Source organism: Poecile atricapillus, chromosome 2 (genome assembly GCF_030490865.1).
Source record: "Poecile atricapillus isolate bPoeAtr1 chromosome 2, bPoeAtr1.hap1, whole genome shotgun sequence".
Taxonomy (NCBI): domain Eukaryota; kingdom Metazoa; phylum Chordata; class Aves; order Passeriformes; family Paridae; genus Poecile; species Poecile atricapillus.
In genome coordinates this window covers 34,736,291-34,763,750 of record NC_081250.1, presented here as the reverse complement: position 1 = coordinate 34,763,750, position 27,460 = coordinate 34,736,291, and the positions used below count along the sequence as shown (strand labels likewise).

General features: G+C 40.3%; 1 protein-coding gene across 6 annotated transcripts in view; it reads right to left on the bottom strand.

Annotated features, from left to right (window-relative positions):
* CREB5 (cAMP responsive element binding protein 5) overlaps window positions 1-27,460 on the bottom strand; it is a 258,218-nt gene that overhangs the window by 50,568 nt on the left and 180,190 nt on the right. For all 6 annotated transcript variants that reach the window (XM_058831755.1, XM_058831752.1, XM_058831751.1 and 3 more), the window contains 2 exons: window positions 22,361-22,487; window positions 20,155-20,265 (listed from right to left, as the gene is read on the bottom strand). In XM_058831755.1, coding sequence (XP_058687738.1) covers window positions 20,155-20,265; window positions 22,361-22,487 — 238 coding nt within the window. The remainder of the gene's footprint in view (window positions 1-20,154; window positions 20,266-22,360; window positions 22,488-27,460) is intronic.

The window sequence follows — 27,460 nt, the reverse complement described above, 5'->3', positions numbered from 1 at the left end:
TCCTGTCCTCCTTCAAAGGCCAAGTTCCTGTCCGTAGATGAGATTGTTCTCAAGTTTCTTCCTTCTCCTTTCAAAGTTTCCTTGGTTTACATCCTTATTTGATGTTTGTTTTGGTCTTCATCCTCCCCAGCTTGTTAATAAAAACCAGAGGAGATGAATTTCTGTCCTGAGAGCAGTTTGAGAAGGGACAGAACTGTCCACCACAACTCAGGAACTGAGGCCTGTCAACACTCTAGGCGTTGCTGGCCAACACTGTCTACGGAATCAGCAAAATATTTTGCTGCTTCTCCATGCTCTCCATCTTCGGTAATCTTTTATTCCCTCCCTAACCACAGTCTTGGATCCTTAGACAGTCCCATCAACATCTGGAATTACCCATCTGTTACTGCCAAATCTGTGGTGAACAGTCTGGTGAACTGTCTCAGGTTCATGAGGACATTGCCCAGACCAAGGTAATAATGATGGCACAAGCAGGATAATAACTAGCTCCCAAATGGGACCTTGATGTCCATGGAGTGGAACTCCCTTGGAATCCACTGAAGACTGAGGCTGACAAAGGGTAAGCACTAATACAAAGTACCTTGGAAAAATTACCTCCTATCGTTCACCTGATAGATCACTGCTCTTCTGTCTTGCCTTTCCTACATTTGCAGTTTTCCCACTTACTGCTTACCATGAGAAAAGAAAACAACAAACTTGGACCCTGTAAAGCAGATCTGAGAGGCGACTTCTGCTATAAATTTGTTAGCCAGTTAATTATACACATCTTTACAGGGACTATAATAGCTATTAATCTCAAACTGATGATGTTTAGAATTTTACAAGCAATTTGGGCTGATGATTTACAGCGACTCCTCCAGCTGTCCTGCTGAAGCAAGTCCACCAGTAGCATTTATGAATTCTCATTTCTGGATGGATTATGGATTTCCCTTATCCCGGAACAGTGTCACAGTAGTCTAATTTTGCTGCAATTTGGTCTCACCAGCTGGGTTGTGTGACTCCCTCATACACAGCAACACAGGATAATAACTTTTTTATTATAAAGAGATAGAGTCAAAAAACCCTCTTTTCCTTTCATATTTGCCAGGTATGCTGAGGGAGACCTAAGCATGCGGTGTGTGTTGCAAACCATCTCTCCTTCTTCACTGGCTAGTGGGAAACATTCACACACATTTTGGCATCTGGTAAAGGTTTAAGAATTCCTCATCTTCCACACAAAGAATCATCTTTCAAATTGAGATGAACTCTCAAAAGATGACAACTCTGACCCAAAACACATTTGAAATGCTGCACTTGCAGAAAACTGATTGTTGCAAGATTCCACTGTGATGACTAAGCAAATGTTTGGAAGACCCTAAAAACTGCAGAAAAGAAAATTTTAGCATTGTTATTCAATGTAAATTCATCCCCGACAGATTAGATTTTACCCAGTGGCACTTTCAATTACATGCTTCAAATAAGGTTTTAATTTAGATTTAATAAGACAGTTATTGCATGCTAATTAAATACTAATGGATTATTAAAAACATATTTTCTGCAGGTCTAACAATCCTGTAGTAAGCACATCTATCTAAACCTGAATACACATGGTTTTAATCAGTCATTGTAATTAAGTTAAAACATAATTGTTGGAAGTTGAAATATGTGATTGGACTCAAGAAGACAATTGCAGTATGTCTATTACACAAACATGGAATTGATGTAAGAATTAATAGGGAATAACTGCATTTATCTGCTAAATAACGGTATTGATTTAAAAGTATTCAGGTTATACACATTAATTGTATTTAAATAGAAAAAGGATATAGAAGAACAAATACATTGCATTAATAGACACATACATAGGACTAGTCAATAAATTGCATTTCTTTGAAAAATGGTTCCTGACTAGAAGATATTTCATTTTTCTTACACACAGATTTTTGGTTAGAAGCAGTATAGTACACTTTTTTATATAGTGTCTGTTAACAAAAATATCTCCATGACTTGCCAAGAATGATGTCACATTTTTAGTCTTTGGCCAATTCCTTAGCCAATTGGAGTCTACTTCTGAAGCATGTAAAACTCTTTCAAAAAACCTGGCAGCCTCATTGAACACTTCTACACATATTGATGTATTAGGTACCCTAGCAACCCAGTAAACAGAAAATAATCTGGAGATTTATCTTAACTAATTAAATAATTTAGTAATTGCAGGTATTTTAATTAGCATTGGTAAGGATGTCCTTAAAAACGATTATTTAGTGACCAACCATGCTCTATTGCTCTTGATCACAGAAGTCACTGTTACAGTGAACTCCTTACCATGCCTGAGTCCGTGCCAAACGAATATGGGCAGCAGAGGAAGCCCTCATTGTGACACCTGCAATTCATCCTTGGAACTCTAGAATTACAGAACTGAAGCAAACTGTATGCACTGAAATTATTACCGGCTCTTTAGGACAATCTTCTATTTCTCTGGACTATTGACACAAGCCTGCAAATATACAGAGATCAAGTCCATCCTTCTGCAATGCAGGGATTACCAGCATTTGTTAATCTATTCATACTTTCTGCTCTTGGCAGATCCCTCTGAAAATCTTTTGCAGAACGATCATCTTGGGAAGGGAATAATTTCCCTTCAGTTGCATCAGTGCAAAAGTGGAAATGAGGACTCTCACAGCAGGAGCCCCTTGTTAAATACCTTGGCAAAAGATATGGCAACATAGCAGTCAAAAACTAATCACATGAAAAAGGAAAATTAATTTGGTGGTCTCCCTGCATACGCCAGTTGTGAGTACTTTAAAGCTGCTCTCTGGGTCTGTGCTATGGCAGCAGGACAACAACTGGGAAAAAAAAAAAAGGTGCTGCAAGCCAGACTAGAGGTACCTTGGCAGGCTGTGTGGGTAAACTTGCATTACTCCTGCCAGCACTACAATTATGAGATGCTATCATCCCCTTGCATTCACCAGTACATGCAAACTTTTAAAACAAACAAGCAAATCAACCACACAATGAAGTAATGGGCTGTTTTGCATCCCTCCTGGCACAGATTCAGCCTCATTCATCTGATAGCCACGCTACTGAAACCAAAGCACAGAAAACTCGAAGTCAAACAAATGAAAACGCATAGACTTATTCCTGTACTCACTCTCCCGGACAGCGCAGGAAAAGAGACAATACAGAACATTTGCAGCGGTATCTATGGGATGACAAGCACTTCAAGCCATTCCACAGCACAAGCTCCGACCTAGCACTTGTGCCAAATTTCAATGACATGCTTCAGTAACACGAATTGCTTACTGTTGGCCTTCATTTAACCATCCTGTTTCTAGCAGTTCTCTGAACTATGGCTTCTTCTCCCCGAGAATACAAAAGCCCAAGGTATGAGTTCATTGCTAAAGAACGAAAGCATCTCAGCAGTCCAGGCTGCCTGATGATTTGCTGAGCTCCTCTGAGCCAGTTGTGAGTTTTCTTCTAATTTAACTGTTAAGGTTTATGCTAAAAAGAATCCACTCAGTGAAACGCTGTATCTGTGCAAGCATAACCCTAATCCAAACCAGGAACAACTGCCCAGTAAGATTATTTTGTCGTTAAACTGGGGAAAAGTAGTGCTCTTCAAACACTACAGTGTTTGCAGTGAAGACAGGTTATTAGGGTTTTGCAGAAATGCTGTGGTTTGGTCTCACCTTTAGAAGAGATGCAACTGAAGTGACTTTTTATGCTTTTTATGAATCACTAGACAGGCAACATGCTTTTTCCCACAGAAAGTAGCATTTGCCTCAGCGCTCCAAAGCAATCTGTAAAACTTGCCTCTATTGCTGACTAATTATTACTGTTGAAAAAATGTTTATCTAATGCTTATATCTGAGGCCATCAGATAAACTATAATGTGTGACCAGCCTTTGTATTTGGTAATAGCCTAATGTGGCAGAGTCAGAATCCATTCATTAGCTCTGGCAGGCAGCTCCAGCCTTCTGTGCAAGGAGCAAAGATTAATGCAGACATTGTACTCAGGGTGGCCCTCATACTGCGAACCCCACGGTTTCCGCTTCATTTACAAATCCAGAAATCTTTTTTTCTTTGCTGAGGAATAACACCATTAATGAAATAAAGCAGTGATAGTCATAAAGAGACATTACATTGTAAGACATCCCCGATTTTTACTTTATTTACACAAAAACTAGGATATTCCTCCTACTTGGTTTATATTACATGCCACTAGCTGTTTCCTCTCCTCCCAAATGCACTGGGACAATTTTTTTACTTGGATGTGACTGACAGGTGGGAAAGGAAATGAACCTACTTAGTAATGTAAATAACACCTGCATGCAAAATAGCACCATATTCCCAGAAAACAATTCAGGCATTTAGGCATATCTTTTGCTCCATCTTCTTCACAATAAGCAATCCTGTTGTATAATGCACTGTACTTTCCCACACTTCCGCTTTGCATCTTATGTTGCTAGCTAACAGTTTATTTCTGGCTTTTTGAGGTGGTTCAGTCAATGTCATTATTTTCATCCTAAATATTTGATCCTTATTGTAAATTTATCCTTGACACTTAAGCTCATGCTGATAGGAAAAAGTAATTTAATAGAGCAATTTAAGGCTTGGATCCCCAAGCTACTTGAGCATCTGCTTAATTAGATTCTGAAATCACACTATGAAAAAGCACAAAGACTCACAGTCTAACTGTGAACTGGGATGTTTATTGTCTGGATTCTCTGTGTTTTAATTTCATTCTATATCTGCCATCTATTAGCCAGGCACAATATGTAAACACTAGTAAACATTATCTAAATTGAACTGTAAATACAACAAACGATTATTCTGAATTAAAGTTTAGTAGATTGTAAGGAAATAAGATTTCCTGAGAATACCATGCTTACACTATCCAAGCCTTCTGAATGTATTCATTTAGCTTAAAAGCAAAACAGAGATAGCATATCTCTTGCAGAGCTCAATGACACCAGACAGACTACCCAACATGTCTTGAATTGCATTTTCTTTTACTGAAACAAGAGGCTGAATAAAAGGTGTTCAACTACACTCATACACTCATCCTTCTGTATAGAAAATATATATTCTCAAAATGGTAAGGAAGGAAGTGGTCATAAAATTATGACTTTGTCCATAATTTTAAAAATTATATGTTTTTCATAATTCCTTTATGTGTGGGATTGACAGGAGTTCCACTACTGTAATAAATTTACATTTTCTTTCCTTTCAAGCAAAAGAAGTTAAATTTCAGTAACAATTACGGCCTCAGGAAATCTAGGGTTTCACTCACACAATGGCAGTGAGTTTGTACAGTCCAAGACATCCCAAGAAACCTATGAATATAGATTCTTATGAATAAGTGATACTTATGAATAAGGGTCAGCTAGTTCTCTACCGTGTCTCATAGTAGCTTTGTCTCAAGTACACTTCACTGAGAGGTTCCCATTCCCGTGAACTCAGTTTGCATCACTAGAAGTGTATCAGCAAAGTCTAGAGTCCTCCAATTGTCCTGCAGGCACACCCTCAACAGCCCCCTGTCCTGCACATTAAGACTCACTCCATCCTAAACAACCTCCCCACAGGGTGGGGAATATTCCCATTGCTCAGGGTAGAATTAATGCACTTGCAAGGCTAAAAAATCCTACACACCTTAGTACTATCCAAGAGTAATGCCTAAAGAAGCAATAGTTGTGTCCCCTGCGGCCACGTGAGGTGACATCATGGGTCCTTCCAGCCCCAGAGCTGCCTGTTCTCCTGGCCCTGCCGATGCAGAGGTCTTCCTGAACTGAACTGAATGCAAGTGATTTCTGCCCTCCAAACATCACCAAAGCCATTAATCATGACCTCATGGTATACACAAGGAGAAAGAAAGAGTGGCAAACTTCTCTTTTAAATTCCTTTTGCCCTTTCCAAGTATTTCTAATAGAGACATTTCTTCAGTGCCTACATGCATATACATACGTGTTATTATAGAAAGTTAAGAGGACTGATCTAAATGCATCAAAAGCTGAGAAAGTTGTGCTTTCAAGAGGATGAGGTGTCAAAGCCTGCTGAGCATTTACACGCTGTCAGAGCAGAGCCTGGAGCAGGGACTTGCTCAGGAGCAGAGACAGGAAGCAAAACGAATCTGGAAGGAACACATGTCTAGTGGAGTTCATAGAAAGGCTTTGTGCATGCCACAGGGCATCAATAATATACCTTTTGTTAGAAATAATAAAGTCTTGGCAAAGACAGGTGATGACTCAGGAAGCACAAACAAATAGAGAGAGCCTCCGAAAAAGTAAGGAAAACAACTGCAGCCCGTTTCAAGTTTAAAAGAAATATTACCAAATCAAAAGCAACATCTGGCAACTGGTCTTCCCACCACCCCAATTTAATTGTTACTGCACTCCATTAGTGTTCAGCAAAGTCTGAAGGCCATAAATGACAGGCAGTTAGGAGTTCCTACCCTTAGACAGATGAGGGATCATTTGTCCCTTAAGGAAGCTTCTGAATATAGAGCAGAAACACCCTCTGTAAGGTTTCCAGAATGGAAACCAAAATATTTCTCTGAGGATATTTTTCCCCTGCTCTTGGGCTGGTAACCTGATGTGCACCTTGTCTCTTGAACTCTCTTCTCTGGGCACTGGTGTGGTGGCAGTCTTTTGGGTTGCAGAGCACACAGAGGGTCCCAGAGAAGCCAGGGGGCTGGCTCACCTGGGAAGGCAAAGGCAGGCAAACCTGATTCACTCTGCATTTTGAACAAACCATTAACATGGACTCAAGCAGCTACCTCATCTTAGCCAAGGGAACAGATTAGGCTGTCCAGCTTCCATCCTAAAAGTATGCTGGGCTGTGCCTTGACCAGAGGGCTCCAGCACACCCTGGGTGAGCACTGAGAGCCCGACAATCTGTGGGCGCTGTTAGGAGCTGACACAGGAGGCGTCAACCTCGCCTGTTGGGTTTTGAGTTGCAAAAGGGTGTGGAGATGGCAGGCAATGTGGAAAGCAGTGGTCAGTGCTGGGCGTTCTTCATCTCATAAACGTTGCTAATGCATGGTACTGCAAGCAATGTCACACACATGAAGCCAAAGACACCATTTCTCTATGTTCTGGAGGGGGCCTTTAGGGTTGCCATAACTGAACATGGGGCTTTTAATATTCATTTGAGGAAAACAACACCCATGCTACTACTAACTTAGAGTCATCAAAAAGTACTAGGCTACTAATATATCATAGTGACTTGTCTCAGTAAAGCTTTGGAGACAGAGAGAGAAATGCCAGTGGAAGACAGGTTTTACGGTGGTGATGTCCCTAGGCCAAATCCATCCTTTGCAAAAACGGTGCTGACACTGTTAAAGATACCCTAAGGATGAATTAGACACATTACATCTTTCATTACATAATGAGAGCTGTATAGGGGAATTTCTTACAGTTTTATTCCTGCAGCTTCTAATATTAAATAGGATTTGTACACCCCTAACTTCAAATGAAGTTTCTAAAGCATTTCAAGGCATACATCACCTAGATTATGTAAAACCAATTTATGAAACAGGTTTCCAAAACACAGATGCTTCATTGTTTGGCTCAGGCTGTTTCCCCACATTTCTATCAGCTGTTAAACTGTAGTTGAAGTCCCACTCAGGACAAGACTGCACTTTCCATCTAGAAGTGAGTCCTAACTACTGAGACCTTGTGATCTACAGGGAAGAAAAATCTCTGTGATCAATGATAAAATGAGCCATTCATACACTGAAAAAACTCTTCCCAGAAAGGCCATATTCAGCTGTCTTCTTTTAGGTACCAGAGAAATAAAATGCAAGGCAAAGGACCTGTCCTTTCCACACTGGATTAAACACAGGTAAAATGGAGTATATATAACATAGCTCAAGATTGCCTGTATGGTTGCAAGTTCTGTGCTACTTTCAGGCCACCAGAACAGAGCTCAGCTTGACATTGAAAAGCTTTGTAGAGGTTGGTCATTCTCTCAAACTTGACAGAGTCATAAATCCAAGGCACTGTGCAGCCAGGCACAGAGTTGTTTTTTTTTCCAGGATGAGAACACATCTGAAACAACATGCTCAGACAGTATGGTATTATTTACTTACAGCTGAGCTTTGGAGATCGGGTAGCAGCCTCAGAAATTATCCCAATTATTTGAAATTGCAGTATAGTGTAAGTATTCTGTCAAAAGAGAGGAGTGCAAGAGGCAGAGTAGTGGGAAAAACTAAGACGACTTTTTTTTTTTTAATAAAGCAAAATGAACCAAGGCAAGTATTCAAAAATAAGTTACTGAAAACCATTTTATAAACTAGCGTTAAAATCTCTTAATAGCATTAGCTTACCTTACCTTTTGTTTTGTCTGAAGAAATATATATGAACCAATAATGTTCTCATGAGATTTCATTACTGAAAAGGCTCATTAGAAAAGGCATTAAAATACTAATTACCTCATAAACTATTTAGTTGTGTACCCACTGGGATAGTACTTATGAGTGCTCAAGCTCTTCATAGATCCAGCTAATCAATTAATGCTCATTACAATCAGAAAGAGTATGCAGACTGCAGCATGCAGGAGAAATAAATAAGTCAGAGGTTAGCAAAGAAAGTGATTTAGCTGTAATCGAGCCTTCCTTTGTAACACAACTGTTGTCTGCTACGATTTAATTTTAATCAGCCTTTTTGGTACTTCTGGTAACGTGACTCTTCTTGTCTCAAGAATCTCAGCTATTGTTATTGCTCCTCAAAGTACATAATTTATTATGGGAGATACATCAAATGCCACACAGATATTGAAGCGGGCAGGTAGGCTTTTCACTGATACCATGCTACCATTACCTGCTGGGTGTGTAAAAACAGAGAAGAGGAGCTTGGGGGTGTGTCCTGAGTGGTTTTCTCCATCAAAGAAGAGGAGCAGCCACAGAGACATGAATACACTGCTGGCTGTCCTGCAAAGCAAAGCCCAGCGTCAATCCTACACCAAGGCCTGGGAAGGGTCAGGAGATGCCTGGTGAGAACTGGGCTCTCAAAGTCTTTTACAAACACTGTGGGGGAAGAGGTCCTGCTTTACTGTCTGCAGAGATGACACATATGTTCCTTCACCTCAGGAGCACCTGGACTGTGGTCTGTCTCTCTTCAGTGGGGATGGTGGCCCAGTATCAGCACTGGAAGCAACCTGGAACCTGAACAGAGCCTGTAGGGATCTTGTTCCCTTTTGCCTTGACCTCTGCAGGGAGACTCCTTGAACAGTGCTGTCACTATCAGTGAGGATATGGTCCATCACTTGTGATGGTAACATCCCACTAAGGGATCTCTCTAAGGAGAAACTAAGGATGGAGAATGACAGGAGGCACTCACAACTTCAGGCAAATGCTATTTCCCAACTACATGTGCATCATGATTTCTCCTGTCCTATAACTGGCAGGAGGACCAACAGATCTACAGCAGATTTTTTTAAACAGAATTTTGAATCTGTTTAAAGACATCCAGGACTTAATCCTGGTTCTTTATTATCTCCTTCACACCTGCAACTCAACAAAAGTGAGGAGAGCTTCACTTTTGCTTCGGACCTGAAAAGTCACTGCAAGGATATCTTACATGCTCCAGAGAAATGCATGTTCATGTTTTTTTCACTGTGGAGGGATCAAACCAGAGATGGGTGGAAGTTTAGGGCTACTTCATCCAGTTGGTAATCACCCAGGCTGCGGTGACCAGGAACCCTAGGGATAGCTTTCCTCCCTCACATCCTATACTGGATGGGTATTACAAGTCATAGCTATGTTATTTGGATTTTTGTGGGCAGTATTAAACTAGCAGCATGAGTCACATATACCAGTTTTACTAAGACTAGCATAAACACATCTTGAATTTTAAGTGTAGTAGAAAAGGAAGTTTTACTTTCTAAAATCTTTAAAATGAGATTAAGCTACCTTATTTTCTTATTTCTTATTTAAATGAAGGATTTCAGTATCCTTGAACAATCCCAGTAACCACAAATTTCACCACGGGCAATTCATTCCTATTTTAATTCTCAATACTGATGTGGTTATACACCTTTTTTCACATAAACTCTAGATTACCTCTGGGAACTCTGTATGCAACTAATTCAAACATTGCTTGGATCAAGTTTCCAATCAAACTAATCCACCACTAACATGATTTAGAAGACTGACAAGCCTCAACAAATTCACATAGCTGAACAAATTGTTTTTCCTTTGTACAAATGGTAGTCACCCTAAGTGTCAGTAAGTGTTCTTTGGATGACACACATGGATTTTTAGACATTTATTTTACTTTGGCATTCTAAAGTATTTCAGGAAAAGTGGTTTCTAAACAGAAGATAAGGTAATATGCAAATAAATACACAGACAAAGTTAGCCAAATAGGCCTAGGTAAGATTATGCTTGCATAACAAAATTGCACAGAATGGAGGAGGAAAAAAGACCCACCGTAACCACAGGAATGAAAAGTGGACATGTGCACAAACATGCACACATTCAAACATCTGACCAATAAACCTAGGGCTCGTCAGACTGTTAGCTCTCAATATCGCCCACCACTGCCTTTAGTTTAAATGAAGTACTCAAAACCCCAGATTTTGTACACATCCATATATTAATGTTTTGGCAGGATTTTTCGATTTAATAAAATTCCTGGAAGATGAAGTTAGAGCAGTATCTGTTGCAAGCCTCCAAATAAATAGTTTTCTCTCTGACATAGTCACACACTGCACACCAACAGCAGCCTGCAGAGCAGCTGCACACATCCATTAGATGGAAAGCAGATCAGGACTTCCCCCACCCTTACCCTGGGTATCTCCTGGCTGCTTTGTTGGCAGCCAAAACAAAGTTCACGCTTAACCTCATGCTAAAGAGCCTCTGTTAACAGTCAGGGAACACAGTCCATCCTCTTCATATATATATTTCTTCTGAACCACAAGCAGCACATAAAGCAGACTCTAGTCAAATCCAGTAATGATGCTAGGTATTTTGGGAAGAAAAAAAAAAAAAGCAAAAAGTTGGCACAGTAAGGCCAATGTCATACTTCAGTGTATAGTGGTGTTCTGTCAGAAGCCAGACATATTAAAAATATTTACATAATTTAAAATAATTTGTACAGGTCTAGTAAAGTCTATTTTCGGCTTTGGGCTTTAATGAAAATTTAAACATTTGCTAGATCCCACTGGACTTCATGTGTAACCTTGGCATTTAAGGGCAGTATTGAGGATATGCCATTACTAAACTTTTCATATTAGTATGAGTGCGAACTGAAATACCAAAATAAAAATACAACAATATTTCTCGCGACTTGCAAACAGTCCTGGATTTCATATGTATTTCCAGATGGGAAACTAAAAATGTACTCTATGTTTGCACATGTATATTCAGAGGTGGCTTGTAGTCTAATTTAAACATTCCAGAATAATGTGACCTAAATATAACAACATGAATCATCCATCACTTTCAAAGAAAAATCTGGCAATTTTTCATTATGAATCACTAGAGACAGATACCAATACCTGTCAAAAAACTGCTGGTGGCTGTTGGGTATGATGAATCAATTATAAAAATCTTCTGATATTATTTTGGGGATTAGAGAAAATAATGTATCCTTAAATATTATGTAATGAACACCTACAGGAAGCTGAGTTGAAAAATGAAGTCAGATAAAGTTCATATGAGATTCTGGAGCAGTTGTCAAAACACCAATGTGCAAGAATAAAAGGAAAATATGTACTAAATATTTAGTGAGTAAAATGCTACGAATAACTTTCCCACATATGCTCTGTAGTCAGAATGCATGCAGTCTGTAAAACATTCTGTAAAATACAGAATATGAACTCTAGATTTAAAAAATATTAAAGCCAAAATAATCAAAATGCTTACCTGGCAGTATCAAATTCTGGAAGGGCCAAATCTTACCTAAAGGAAATTCTGAGATTCAGAAGAATAAACTGATCCTCAGTTAATGCAAAAAAAAACCCATACAATTCATCTGAAGTCAATCTATCCAAGTTTACAGCTGAGGATCAGGACTAAATTTGAAAAGTAATCTTTGACTATACCAAAAATCTGGACTCTGATATTTTAAAGGCAGAGGATTATGAAATTCTATTTTAAATTGCTTATGGGGCTTGTCTCCTTTCTGAACACTCATTTTGGAAAACCAAATGAAGAGGAGAGGAGTCGCAGTGAAAAGGACGATGTTTGGTTTCAAATAATTTCCAGTAGACTGAACAACAAAAACTGTAGGAATCCTGTCTACTCTTTTATTTTACAAAAGCTTTCTTTTTTTTTTTTACAACATAATTTTAAGACCAAGCTTTCATGAATGAAAATGTATATCATGAAAGTAACAACCCTAAATTAAAGTACTTTCCCACTGATATTGTTGCTAAATGAAGAATCTGATATTATCTTAAAGTAAGATTTGTGGAACATCTTTTCAATATGAAAAAGAGTAGGTTTCAGTGTGACTTTAATATAAAAAAATGGGAGAAAAAAAAAAGCACATCCATGACTAGAAGAGGAAGGTTTTGCATAAACTGAATTCTATTTCTAATAAACCTGACAGCTTTTTAGCCAAATCTTCATGCTCGTTCACCTTCAACTGGTCAAAGTCCATGCCTCTGCAATATTCCAGCTATGTCCAGTATTTCACTGTCTTCCTTGTAACTTAAGTTCCTTGAAATGAAGGAAACTATCTAAAGCAGAGTAACTTGGATGTGCCCGCATCGCCAGAGTCAGTCCTCAGCACACGAGCAACAAACAGAGTAAAGGCAGCTCAGTTTCCCTGGGGGGCACCCCATAAAGTGGGCTGTGCAGCAGCCAGAATAAAGGGGACACAGAGTGCAGAGGACACAACTAACTAAGCTGCATCCCATGCAGTCCGACTGCAGAGCACATTTGGGAAGATTATTCACAGTATTTTGTACACTAAAAACTTCACTGGCCAGCAATTTGCTAGTAAAAACCAGAGCTGAGCATAGTTTGCTGTGTAAGTGTTTCCAGGGTGGGAGACCCAGCCTGTCCCAGTTTTTAAATTACCTCCTCTGAACATAAATGAGAAGTTGCACTAATGAACATCTGGAAGACAGTACATATCCTTCCCAGCACTGAGAGGTGCCACCAGCCATAGCTGACAGAAGAAACAACAAATGCTGTGAACATTCCCTCGGACTGCACACAGCTTGTAGCAGGGTTTCAAATATGTCTGTGATCTTAGAAGGAGCTCTGCAGGGGTATTCGTTAGTCCTGGTTTGGATATGGTTGACATTATGTGAAAGTAAGTACTCTCCTGAGATTTCAGTGAAAGCCACGATGCCAGGGAAGCTGATCTCACAAGGCTTCCATCATTTCAGATGACAGAAGTCTCAGAAGATCAGTTAATTTTTGTCATTCTGAATAAAAATCTCATCAGTAAAGTTCAGGAAATTTCAGGGGCATTAACTCCAAACACAAAGCGCCACCTTCATCTAGATTTGAATCCTAAATTTGAGCCTGCACCCCCTGCATGCTTGAGGAGTTCAGTCTTCCCATTCTTTTAATAGTCATGAAAAACTAGTGTATTTCAACGATTATATTGATATTACCAGCATTCATATTAACTTGAAAAAAAATATACATATATTTTTCTCAGACAGAAATTGTGTTTTCTGGAACTGGCAGCCAGAAATTCTTCTGTGCTTGTTTCACCTCTTCCACTGATAAATTGTGTGGCCTCTAGTGAGTCACTTAAATTTTCTCTCTCAGCTCAACAGTCTGAAATTACTTATCTCACAGGAAGACTACCATAATTAATAAACTGCTTCATTAGCTACTACATAGTTTTCAGAAAATACTTTTTAAGCCTGTCCATAAAGACGAGATTTACTGCCATGAGAATTTTTCTTCCAGCTCTTGTGTCCTCAGTGGTTAAAATATGGGGCTGTTAAAGTGTGAAAAACCATCTCCTCCACCCAAAGCCCATCACTTGTCATGAGATGCACCAGCACATCCCAATCAAATGCTGGGCTTAATATGCAACAGCCTGAAGCTCAAAACCATTTCTATTATTTGTGGATCTTGTAAACATCTTGGAAAACGAAAGCTGTACATAGCAGCAAGAGACTCAAATATATCTGTGTGAAGCAGGACTTCCCTGTAACGCAACCATGTTTTTATTTTTATAGTTCCCTTCCCTGGCTTCACTACTATAAGGGCTTGCTTTTACTTGCACCAGCACCCATTGACACACAACTTTACACAAACAAAACCTTTTCTGTAAGGGACACATGGGCACCAAACAAATCACCCCTACATATATGAATGTATAGGGCTTAAGTTTTAAAACCTTAAGACACACAAAAGCCAACAGTTCATCTGTTGAGCTAGATGATAGCTAAAGCAAGCAAATATTAGGATTGTATTTCAGTTATTGCTATGGTTACAAAATCAGGGTGGACACTGGGGAGAAAAGGAGAAAGAGAAACAAATCTACAAAGACGGTAAATCCTCTAAGGAAAGAGGGTGGTGGAGAAACAGGGAGAAAGAGACAGGGTGAGGGCTGGTGGGTGGGGGAGAAAGCGAGGTCACTTTAACACCCAGCTGAATCAAGTCAAACAAAATAATAAAAATCCAAGTTCTTCTAGGGAAATAGTGCTGATAAGATCACCACGGGATAAAGTGACACAAAGAAAGAAAAATGCAAGGAATTGTTACAACTTGTGCCTGCGAGAAGCAACGCAATTCATATGCACTCAGGAGAAGCAAGATCAGATATTGGGCACATATTCACAGCAGCTACGAGTAACTGAACTGCCTTGCTTCTCCAGTGAACTTACTGAGCCACCGACAGCTTAAGAAGAATTAGTTCCTACCCAGTCTAGTACATAATCCAGAATTTAGGCATGACGGGTACAAGGTCCTGTTTCAGTAAACAAACCAGAACATGATTATCTTCACCCATCACAATAATACCTTAATCCACAGCAAGGCAAACTGTCTGCAGGCAAAGCTGCTGCCCGGGAAAGGTTTTAAAGCACACATCAGGCGTACACTGAAAGTTTGGCTTTGAGGACTTTAAAACATAAGCACAAATGTAACAGGGGATTCAATTTCAGAATAGTGAGTTTTGTCAACAGTTGCAGAAGCACCGTGGGTTTTAACTATACAACAGACCCTTCTGTGAAAACACTTCTCAGTTACCGATACAGGAAATTTCGCCACAACTCTGTTTTTTCTTTGGAAGATGTTGCTTTGCACATTTTTTTTTTTCTCTTATGTTGCTTTCATTGCTTTATTGTGAAGTACAAGATGAGCAATTGCTGCTGAAAGCTCTGCAGAGATGCAACATTTTTCTTTCTGTTTAGCAGTCCAGAAAAGAAAAAGCCTTCTGGCCCTGAAGCAGGATGTGCTGTTCTAGTAAAGCGATTCCATTCCCAGCCAGCTTGATAGGAAAACGTGGACTTTAAACCGTTTCTTTTGTTCAACAAAGTATCTTCAGTCAGGAAGTGTGAAATATCTAAACCTAGAGTTTCAGGGGCTCTGATCCTGCCTGTGTCAGCCCCTTGCCTGAAATCAGCATGGAAACCTTGCAAAGCTGGGCCCAGAGCAGGAATCCAGAGGGATATCCTTCCCACGGCCACCAGCTGTCCCAGCCACTGCTGTTTGGGCAGCACTTTTTGCTTCCACATCCAAGGGCTGCTGCAATGGCCGAGCCGAGTACCAGAGCAGGGCCAGGTGAGAGGTTACTCCAGCTGCTTCTCGCTTTGCACCGGCTGCACCATCACAGCTCACGGCATAGAAACACGAGGCATTTGTAAAACAAGGAGCAGCAGAAGACTCCATCCAAACTCACACAATAATCTGCATCCGATGGAAGCCCTTGACCTTCGTGGCCGAGCCTTTCCCGTTTGGCTGGCGTGGTGTGTTCCTGCAGATAGCGACACGTCTTAGAGGCGTGCAAAAGGCAGCTGGGTCTCTCCAGACAGCCTGGCCTATCCTCTGGGATGGAGAGCTGAGTGATGCCTGCACTGGATTTACACAGCCTCCAGTAGGATCTGGACCCTTACCTCTAATTAAGTTGAACAAAAATTAGTGATGATGACAACTGACTCACTGTAATTTCTTTCACTTCTCTCCTCTGCCAAAGCTGTCCGGCATTCTTAGGCATATTAGGAGGTTTGGTTATTTTCTTATTATAATTAGGAACATGCACTCGAACAATTTATTACTTTTCTTTTCTGGTTATGTTTTCACTCTTTCATCTGACAGACACTTTCAAATTTATTTTTTTTTTAATTTTTTGCTGTTCAACCTAGTAATGATTGCAACAGTCCACAGTCTTGTGCAATTCTGATACAGAAATAATTTTTCTCTTTTCTCATTTCTCTTTTTTCTTTTCTTTTTTTCTTTTTTCTTTTTTTTTTTCTTTTCTTTTTCTCTTTTCTTCACGTTCTGTCAGGATTACAGGCACAGCCAAACTACACATATAACATTTAGTTTAAATTTTATAAAACTACATATCCAGCAAGTGGCAGGCAGAAATTGTAAAAGAAAAAATTAATAGATTAAATTGAAAACTGTATTTTTAAATTCAATTCTTTCACTGCCAGCCTGCTTTTTATACCTCCTTTCAGAGGCCATAAATTTCTGCAGGTAAAGATCAATGCCTTGCAAAACTTGGAGAGAAAAGCCTCAGCTCCATCGAAAAGACCTGCTGTCACACAGGCTTACAGCAGTTCAGTGCACACTATTTATCTTTCACTCTAGTAATCCACGCAGTATCACACTTCTGAGTTCTAAAACCTCCAGTACTCTGAAACTGCAAAACCAAGCTGTATGTAGGCAGTATATTAAGGCAAAGGCATCGCCAACAGTTCCAACTTCATAATACTTTCAGCCTAGTGAACCACATGTTAATATGCTACACGTGCAACTCTGCATATTTTTTACCATGTACACTTAAGAGCTATATGTTTCCTCCTCTTTCCAGTGCAATATATTTTAATATAAAATCAATGTGTGTTTTTGGTGGACAGCATAAGAGTTTTATCCACTCACAGCTGTGAATCTAAGAAGAAAGCAGTATTGATTTAGATGTTCACTCATTCATTTACTAGGACAGTTTTAAAGCATTAGGTGATAACCTAATTGAGAGGCATACTGTGAGGGACACTGAGATTGCTGTGATAAATTAAATCAATTCTGGGATGTCATCTATAATACCTTAATACTTGATGGAATGTTCTCCTGGAAAAAATTAAACCAGGAAGTAAGCATCTTGGGTGGCAGAGTGTGGCTTTCCATAAATTCCAGGTGATACAAGGTGATTAAAATACGTATTGCTTATTGTAGAAACATTACATAAAAGTCACACATATTCTACGTTTGTGTGTAGATGTGCTTGTATTTCAGACAATGTCTATATTTGTCAGACTGGCTTCCATTTCCCACTATAAACAAATTATGAACAACTCAAGGGCATGGACCTTTTGCCATCTATTAGCTGTCTTTAAAAGACCTGGCATCACACAGCATCCCTACAGATATTATTTATTCACATGCAGAGGCGAATTAGGTCCCATGTGTTACCAAACAGCATTATGACTGCTGCATGCCCAATTGCACTTGCACTGCTCAGGTACTTATTGCCATAAGGCCAGAAGGATCTGTCACACATCTGGGTCTCACATTTAGAGGAGCCTGTCCCTCATTCTCTCACGTAGGCCTCCCGAAAGTGCTGATACTCCCATGGATTTGGGCACCTGATGATCAGGCTCAAAGTCCCCTGGACTCCTCCAGTAACTTCAGTCACTAGCTACAAGCATCTTAGATGACTCTTTCTGGTGTTTGACACATACATTCTTCTCAGGGTGGGGCCAGCCAAAAAGAACATAAGCAACCAGCAGTAATAGCATTAGCAGAACCCAGGGAACTCTGAAATCCTTTCCTAATGCAGGACAGAGTGTGATAAGGTACTAAGCACTCTCACTTTTAACTGAGTCACCAGGGTATGTGAAGTATCATGCTTTAAGCATGAGGAAAAGTGAAATAGTTAACAATAAGAATAAACATCCCTGTAACACAGATGATTCTGATTTAAAATCCATGAATTTATATGTAAGAAATAATTTTGCTCTGAATATTTCGTACATTTTTTCTACTTTGTATTCATGCAGATTATTGTTAATAGATTCATATTCCTCAAATCAGTGGCTAAATGAAGAGGCTTTTTATATTGCATGTGTGCTCACACAGAAACTAAAGTATAAAATTAGAATATAGAAATATAAAATATTTTTAAAACCCCAAACCTGCATTTGAAAAGAGAAAAAGTCCTGGAACTCTGAATTATGCCTCTTAAGAGTTAACATGTGCAGATTTTTTTCCTACCCTTGGAAGAGTGGCAGAAAGGCCCTGAGAAGTAAAGGCTCTGCTTGTTCACTACACCACATTTTGGAACTGATAACAATTTCTTCATGCATTAAAATGCCTTCAATACATTAGATTTAGGGACAAAGCCTGCTTACCCAGATTAAAAGGTAATTTGTATTAATGCACAGTTTTAGTTATTAAAGCACAGAATTCTCACCATATGCACCAATAATTTAATCCTGTTCTTAGGCAGTCTCACACTACCAGTAAAAAAGAGGCAGGGGGTGTGGGGAGAGAGTAAACTACAGAACCTTTAGTCCCCAAAACAGTTTTTGATTTATTCAGCCAAGGAGTATTTAGCTTGGCTCAGCTACACTTGCATTGAAAAAACACTTGCCTATTCCAAAAAGTTTTTAACAAGCTCTGCTGCAGATGCCGTTGCCATTTGGCATGTCACCGTCACTGTGTGGTACAGCAGAGAGAGCTCTCGACCACAGGTTTTCCTTGGCTGGGGGAGCCAGCATTTTTGGCTATCATTCTTCTTCTGCCCAAATGGCTGCATGTTTATGGAATGTGGTTTTAGAGAGAGTGTTAACAGAGGTTGGGTTAACAGTCTAACCCAGACCAACGGTGAGGCGAAGGCATGACCTACCCAACCTAAGAAAACAGAGGCAGAATAAACTCGTATGTGTTGTTGCTCTTAACCCAGAGTCTCCTGTGTGCTCCATACCTATAGACAAGTAGATATTTTCCTTTGCCTCAGGATAGATGACAACAACTTTAAAAGCTGTACCAGTCATGTAAAGTAGAAACATAAAAACATGTGATTGCTTAATCTTTGTCAGCTTGATTTCATTCTCTCACTTATGGCAGTTTTACCTTGGAGAAATGCCACTGAAAGATGTTCAATGAAGTTACTCCTGTTTTTCATGATGAGGAGATATATTGAGAGGATAAAAATCCTACAGAGTTAAAACTAAAAACTTCTGTCTTCATATTGCCATCAGACAGCAGCAAATGGCAGTTCTGAAATTTAAAAAGCCAAAGTGTTTCTACACTGGTAACTTGATTCCAAGAGAATTAGTCCCAAGTACCTCCACAAGAGTGCATATAAGCTGAGGAAAACTTACAAATGTCCACCTGTAGTTTAGTTTACCTACATTAATCCTATATCAGTACATATACCTGCAAAGCCTTGACATTTTAAGATGTAGAACAACTTTAAAAAACAATTTAGTTTTTTTTTGTGATCACATTTGTTCAAATTCTGAAATATCCCAGTTTTATATATATAAATACATCTATAAATCTATCTATCTATAGATAAATAGATATATAGATAAATAGATATATAGATATATAGATATATAGATATATAGATATATCTAGTTTGGTATGCTTCTCTGACACACTATGCTCCTATCTGGAAAAAAACAGGGACGATGTACACTCCCTCTGCAGCACACACTTTATACTGCACTCTTTATTAACTGACAATTTTCTTTAGATCAAGTTGTGGAGCACAGACACCATTAGAGAAACAGCCAGACCATTTGCATAAATTCTACTGACCTGCACCAAAAATCCTGTTTAGCACAGTATGGATCAGATAGCTCGCCCTTCAGTTCCCTCTCACCGAGAGATCACTTAGGACTAAGGACATCTTGAAAGTTCATAGACACAAAGGCAATTTACTGCAGCATATTAAAAAAGAGTATAATGTATGACTAAGAATGAAGTAAGCAGTGTCTGGCTACATCCCCCCCACTGTCTGGGTAACTGGTATGCAACAGCAATATGAGAAAACACAGTAATTTAAAAAAAAATTCTCTTTTTACCATTTTGGCTTCTGAATGCATTGGGGGAACTTGAGGTGAAGCACACGGATTATTGAGGTTCGGCCCTTGCATCCCCATGATGTTGGAATTCATTGACATTTGTCGCTCCATCTTTTAAAAGAAATAAAAAAAAAAAAAGGTTTGAAAACATCTGGGGACATTTGCAAGAATTTACTCTCGGTTTCTATTTAAATGGACTCAGCTTTATTTCTTCAAGTCATGACTGGGAAAATAACAATCTGTGTCATGAATTGCATATGTGTGTGCACGTAGGCGTGTGTTTCATCAGAATCGGCCCTGAAAACTCACAGCCAATTATAAAGAAAGGGGTTCTTTAATAAACAAATGTTGCAGCCACCCAGGTTTGCGCTTTTTTGTAATGATTTTCTCCCTTTCCAGTATAACAACACTCAGAGTTAAGTGGTTTTAAAAGCATCACTGTATAAAATTGTAGCTTCCCCTCCCAGTGCAGCCCAACTCAGCTTGTTAAAAGCATAAATAAAAATCTACAATCTCAAGCATATGGAAAACAAGTTGGCTGGTTTTCCTTCACTCAGACTGCTCAGCTGGGAAGAGTTTTCCACATGTCTTGTAAGGGAAGCTTTCATGCACTGCTGAGATAGCAAAAAAGAAAGCAAAACTTCTCCTGGCTGTTCAGAGCCCTTTCTGCAAGCAACTCTCACTAGGCTGGGAGGGAGTGATACAAACAAAACCTAATGGTAGTAAATCCTCTACAAAATAATTTCCTGGAGGGTATTCCCCTAAAAGAGACAAACCCTGCACACTGCTATGCTTTGTCAAGGGTGGTAAAGCAGGATTATTATGCTGCTTCCAGACAAAGCTGAGTGTCTCACCTTGCTTTGAGCCAGTCTGTCAAATCTTTGGCTCCTACAAAAAAGACACTTTGGGGCCTTTCTGTGCAATCCAAGCAGGGGAGCTATTGTTTTGTGGTGAAGCATTGTCTCCCACCCTCCACAATGCCTGCAAGAATGGGTGCTGGGCTTTGGGGAAATGTGACTATCCCTCTGCCCACTGGCAGGGAAAAGCTGCCTCCTTACTCTTTCTCCAAGGGGCAGGAGCAGCTCCCGCTGGCATGTCCCCTGCAGCCCTTTCAGGAGCCCTGTGGGGCAGGAGGAGCAGCCAGGGCTGACAGGGTCTGCCTCACCTCCATGCTCGTATCTCCAGGGCTCACAGCCAGAGCACACCTGCTTGTCTGCAAGTACAGCTGCCCAAAGGGCTCCTCACCAGCAGACTGAAGCCACTGAACTTACATTGTTGCTGGATGTTTGTTGCATTTCAGGTTCTCTGGGAGTCATGCCAGAAAAAAACTTCCCACAATTACATGTCTTAGGGTTTTTTTTGTTAAACTTCCCGATCGATATTCCAGGAGAGTGTTATTGACAAGTTAATAATTAATAACTTATTCATGACTGCTCAAATAGCAGCCTAACCTGAATCTTTGTATCCCTGTGGATCCCTTGATCCAGCAAAGCCAGAACAAGCAGTGCTGTTCTCCCTCCCATGGTCAATTGCTCTCAGGTTTGTCTTGCAAACTGAACACAGTGAAATTAAGCAAAAACTTCTCTTTTCTCCATCTCCTCTTCCCCATGTCATCCTTACTTTTCTCCACCTCTAACCTGCCCAAATGTCTTCTACTGAAAAGGTTAAAAGGTTAAAATCATTCAAAATTTGAAGTTACAGTTGTAAAGCAGCCCTTTGGCTTCCATAAGATGGGAAACATTCCCATCCCTCTAGAAATGATGAAAGATGAGCAGCAATTGTTACCTAGTTCTCAATAAGGGCAAGTTAACAGGCCAGAAAAGCAAATCACATTTCTTTCTTTTTAACTGGTTATCTCCCACACAAGAGGATCACTTACAGTTCACTGACATAACTTATGTACATTGCTTTTCCAGGTTTTTTTTCTGAATTCAGAAAAATCTTTTTGTTCCAGCACAGACATACTGATCTCATGAACAAGTAAGAGAATCACGAATTGTAGTCTCATGTAAACTGCTTCTAATCACTCTCACACTAATTAGCAGGACATTAACTTAATCAGAAATATTCTAGTCTAAGGTGAAGCACCAAAGACAGTTATTACACTGGGTTTTTACAAAATCCAGCAGGCTTTCACCTCTGCTTAGACTGAATCAAACACAACACAACTTCCCACCCTGCAAAGAAGCCAAATCAGAAAACTTACAGGCATGAGTACAGCAGAAGATCCTGGCATGGTAGGGTTGGGCAGGGTGCCGGGCATAGAGGCAGGCATAGGCTGTCTTTGTCGGTTGTGTAGGTGCAGTAGTGAAGACAGAGAACCTGGGACAGGCCTAGAAGAAAGGAAAAGAAAAGAAAGCTGTCATGGGCTGTGGAGACCAAAACAAGCCTTACCCTGCCAGCCATTGGTAAGCACAGGCAGCTCCAGACAAGCAGGCGCAGATAAACCAACCCAGGATTTGTCCTTTCCTGCATAAATCAGTGGAACATAAAGTTTTCAAGAAGAAGATGGATCACCTTCCTTCTCCTCTTTATCAGTTAAAGCACCAGTATAGTTCACCTGATATAACATGAATGTAAATGTATCAGCTGGTGTCAGTGTGGGCACCTCTGCATAGTATAGTGCAAATGATGGTACAAGAAAGATTTTCTACAGACAGAAAAATCTGCTGGCATTACTGCACTGCAAGTTTAGCCCTCAGGAACAAAAATATCTGGATGATAGTATTGCAGACTATGACAAAAAAATTAACCACTCTTACATTAATTTTGAAACTGTATCACATGTAAATAAGCTACTCTAAAATGAGTATGTCAAATCACTCCTGAAAATCTCTCCTGTGAAAAGCTACCAAGCCTTTGTTCCAAAGCAAGATTACTAATTTTACCACTTAGCACACCACCAGGACATAAAAAATGGGAAAAAAAAATAAAATATTAGAAATAAAATTAGGACAATTACATTCGGATTAAGCAGTTTATGAAAGCAAAACATATGGACTACAGAAAAGCAGAGTGAATTATTTTGGCAAAAGGGGTTCAAAAGATTTAGAAGGATTTTTTTAAGTACAGCACAGGGAAAACTACATGTGAGAAAGCAGGCCCACTTACAAAGAAGAACCATAAAATTAATAGATTAAACAATGTTGGGACTACACTTTGTAAAAAGCTGTTAAGAATGTGGCCTTGGGAATTTTGTTATCAGGTTTTTGTTGTTTTGGGATTTTTTTTTTTCATTTTGAAGAAAGTGTGAGTTGCTTAAAATATTGAGTGAGTGCAATTTGCTATCTTTTCAAGCTTTCAAAAAGCTTGAAAATAAAGTTTTCACTTACAGTGCGTCAACAAACATTGAAAGTACAAGTAGGTGTGTTAAATTCTCAGAGAACAGGATGCTCTTCTGTGTAGCACATGGTTTACACTGTTTATTGGGAAGGAGACCTGCCCCTAAAGGTACGAGACAGACTGGAGAAAAAGGTGCATACATAGTCTGGGAGTCTGAAGAGCCTCTGCAGGGCCTATCATGAAAAAAGTCTAAGATGTTTAGAGCCTCTAAACTTCACAGTTGATTTAAAGCCTCGGCAGAAGCATCCTTTGCTTCAGTGATGAATCCACTAGCCATAAAAGCCTCAAAATTGGGCTAACCTGGTCAGGGGAAGCAGTCATAACCTTAGAGGAGCAAGGGGTAAAACTATCCTGCTTGTCCTGAACTGTGCCACACCAAATGATGGGGCTTTACATTTTGCCCCTCCAATTGCAAGTGGTACTGTCAACCACAAATACATAAAACACTCCTCTAACTTTAGCTGTCACTTCCAGTTATCTAACAGTGTGCAAAAAGCCCAAAGTGTAGGTGCCTGTCTGATGGCAAAACCACCTTCTTCTAACATACAAGTCTCCTTCTCTTTTGCCAAGACTTCAAACCACCTAATCCCCTTTTCTTTAAAACTCCCCAGCATTTCACATCCTTGGACTTGTAGTCCTTTAACACTCATCTCTTCAACCCGGTTTCCCTAGAAACATTTCTATCCCAACAAATGCCACCTCAAAATCCTTGCCCTGACAATTCCCCCATACTCAAACACTCTGCTCCTCCCACCCTTCTGCCCTCAGCTGCCCTCTTTTAGCAGCTGCACACAACTGAACCCATCCTTTTGTCTTGGTTCTCCATGGAGAGAAAAAGCCTGTGTTTTGAAGGATGTTTTAAAAATCCTCCCAGACACATACAGTACTCATTCAAAAGGGGAAGAAAGAAGCCCAAAAATAACAATAAATGTATCTCAGATACAGACAAGGAGTTCTTCCTATTCCTCCCTGGTTATCTGCTGATGGAGGAATACGATGCACTTGCATCTTCATATCACCTTAAAAAAACTCAAGACAACATTTTCCAAATGTGTGGTGCAATCCTGTGAGAGAGTGCAGTAAGCTCTGTGAGGGAGCATGAATGAATTTGTGGGATATGCAGCTCTACAGTCAGCTCAGCACACAGCTAAGCCTGGGGAACTGTGGAGGTGGCATAAGTGGAATGGATGCAGTGCAGGAAAAATGAGCTCAGAAGATATACTCAAAGTACACAGACCCTGACCCATTCTACTGTCCACTTAAACTCAGCTGCTCCATATTCCAGCACTCATTCACACCTGAGAACTTGACAAATCAATAGGACAGGGCCAAAACAGCATGAAAAGCAGATTCAGCGCTCTTTTGAAAAGAAAATAGCAAGGAGATACTAGGTTGAATGTGAGGAAGAGATCTCAGTTCAGTTTTTAGAGGCTGTGGTGACCCCCACAAGCAGGGCCCACTTCCCTCTGGCCCATACCAGAACTACTGCCCTGCAGGGCAGCCAACAAACTCAAACAGGTCTTCTCTACCTCATGCTTTAAAGTCCATGTAACAGAAGGAAGGGCTGGAGCCCCATCCTGGGGCATTTGAGGGGCAGAAGAGAGTGAGCTGCAGCCCTGGCTGGGGATGCACATGGGGTTTGCTCCTGGAGAGCAGGTGGGAGGAGTGGGCAGAAAAGGAGAAAGCACTGCTGCACACTCCTGCCTGGCCTGGGATGAGACTGAGGTGTGCACCCACCTGCCCACTCTGCAGCCCTTTGAGTCCACCAGCTAGGATGTGTGATCTATGGAACAGAATCTATGGGAACTGCACTGGCCAGAGCCACACATTCAATAAAAACACTGCTCAAGTTTTCAGTGGGGTCAAAGTAAAACAAGTATCGTGAAAACAGCCCCCTCCCACCTTTATTCATTCTTAGAATGCCCTACATACAGACCATTTGTACAATTCACCAGTTTTGTAATAAGCTTAGGTGTTAGGCTGTTTGACAGAAACTTATTTTGGCCTAACCTGTAGAACCTGTGCAAGTGATTCTCAAGGGACTGCATGGTTTGGGTTTTGCTTATATGTTCCAGATCCAAAAAAATCTGCGAAGTTGCTTTAATGAGTTTGGGAATATGGAGCACGGGCAAAAGGGAATTATTGGTATTTATTAAAATGGCAAAGAAGCTTTCTTGCTGTCCCCAGTTTTACCTTTAACACTGCTTCATTTTAGGGGAAAGCACATACTTTACACTTAGCTAGAGGAAAAAAAAAAAATCTTCAGTTCTTCAGGTATTTTTTCTTACTACACTCCTGTTAGTCTGTTCCCAAGTCTGATTTCCAAAAGGGGTGCAGTCAGAGAAGCCTTGCACTTCAAGGCCTGAGCCTCTTTGCTGGAAAGCCTGCACTGCTCCTGCCATTGATAAAAGTGCTACGTAACGCACACCGGACTCCCCCCTCCCGTATCAGGGAAACTGATATTGCCCAGTACTCATGGATACTTCCTTTGCTCCTACACTGAACACAGGTTTAGCACGTGCTCCAGCACACTCACTCTCACAGAACTCAGGGAATGTGTATGGCACAGGACCCTACAGGCTGAGATACCCAATTTGTCTAAGACAACTCTTCCAAGGACAACACAATCTCCTTTGTTGTTGCTTTCTATATGGCAGCAAAGAAAGTTAGCGAGAGTTTATAATTGTTATTTTTAATGGTGGACATATTAAATCTGCTCCTCTCTTTGTAAATGCTGAGGATGTACTGCCTGCAGCCTGTCAATCAGTATTGGTGACTGGGAGGCTTTCATTCCTTGGCACCTGTGTTGCTAAATAAATAGGGCTGTTGGGCAAACAGACCACAGATAAAGGCCATATAAGATAGAGAACTGACAGACGCTCAGCCTCACTGAAAATCTGGCTATCAGTGGAATTTTTCCAAAATTTAAGAATTTGTATTGTGTTCCAATGGAAGTCTGCTGTTGGACATGGTAGGGTTTTGGTCAGCATTTGTATGCTGTCTCTTTGGGCATACGTGGCTGGGTAGTCAGTGTTACGGTGGCTTAGTAAAATACCACATGTTAGCCAAGCTGCTGCAACTGACCACGTTGGCTCCTCTTCCTCTGCATGGTCATGCTAACACCGTGAGTCACCCTTATTAACATTGAAACAGATGGGTGGTACCCTGCTAAGCCATGGTGACTGATCATGTTCCATCATATGACTCTACCCAATGATTAAAGATAAATCCTCTAATGCAACCAAGTATCTAGGATATATACTTCAGTGTGTGCCTCCTTGATTAATACCACATACTCCGTCTGATATGATGTAATTGACTGCCTGATGACTAAACACTACACTTGTATATTAAAAGACTAGGCTTCCCTTAACTTGAAGTCTTCAAGGACAATTTGGGCAGATGCTATTTAAAGTATCACTGCAGAATGGTTTCTATTATGGTAAGGCACTCTGGGTCAGTGGGTCTTACCATGACCTCTCTCCTGCTCCTTACTCCCCTGGCATGTAACATTCGTGCAAGGTCATCAAGAATACCTACATCACAACCCCATTTTTAACACTTCAGCTAGCTCTGGTGTGGAAAAAGTTTAGCCAGAAGTACACCAAGTTGCACGGGGGTAATGGAACTCGTCTCTTGACTTTCCATAGCCTTCAGACCCAGCCAGCTCACACCAGAGCAGCCCACAGGTTGTGCTGTGGAAATTTGCCATGTCAGGTCAGCACTGGCTGAGGGGTTTCTGTACCACACTGCTGTTACACATCACACTTGATTAGACTATCATCATTTTTATATATATGTATAAACATGTACGTATCTACATATTTATTACAACAGTGCCTAGAAACCTTGCTTTAAAATATGTGGGTGAGGTGAGGTTCTGCCTCAAAGAGCTTGGAGATCAAGTTAAAAATGAGGGAGAGTGAGTAGAAGCAATAGGGAGACAGATGCAAATAAGTCAGCA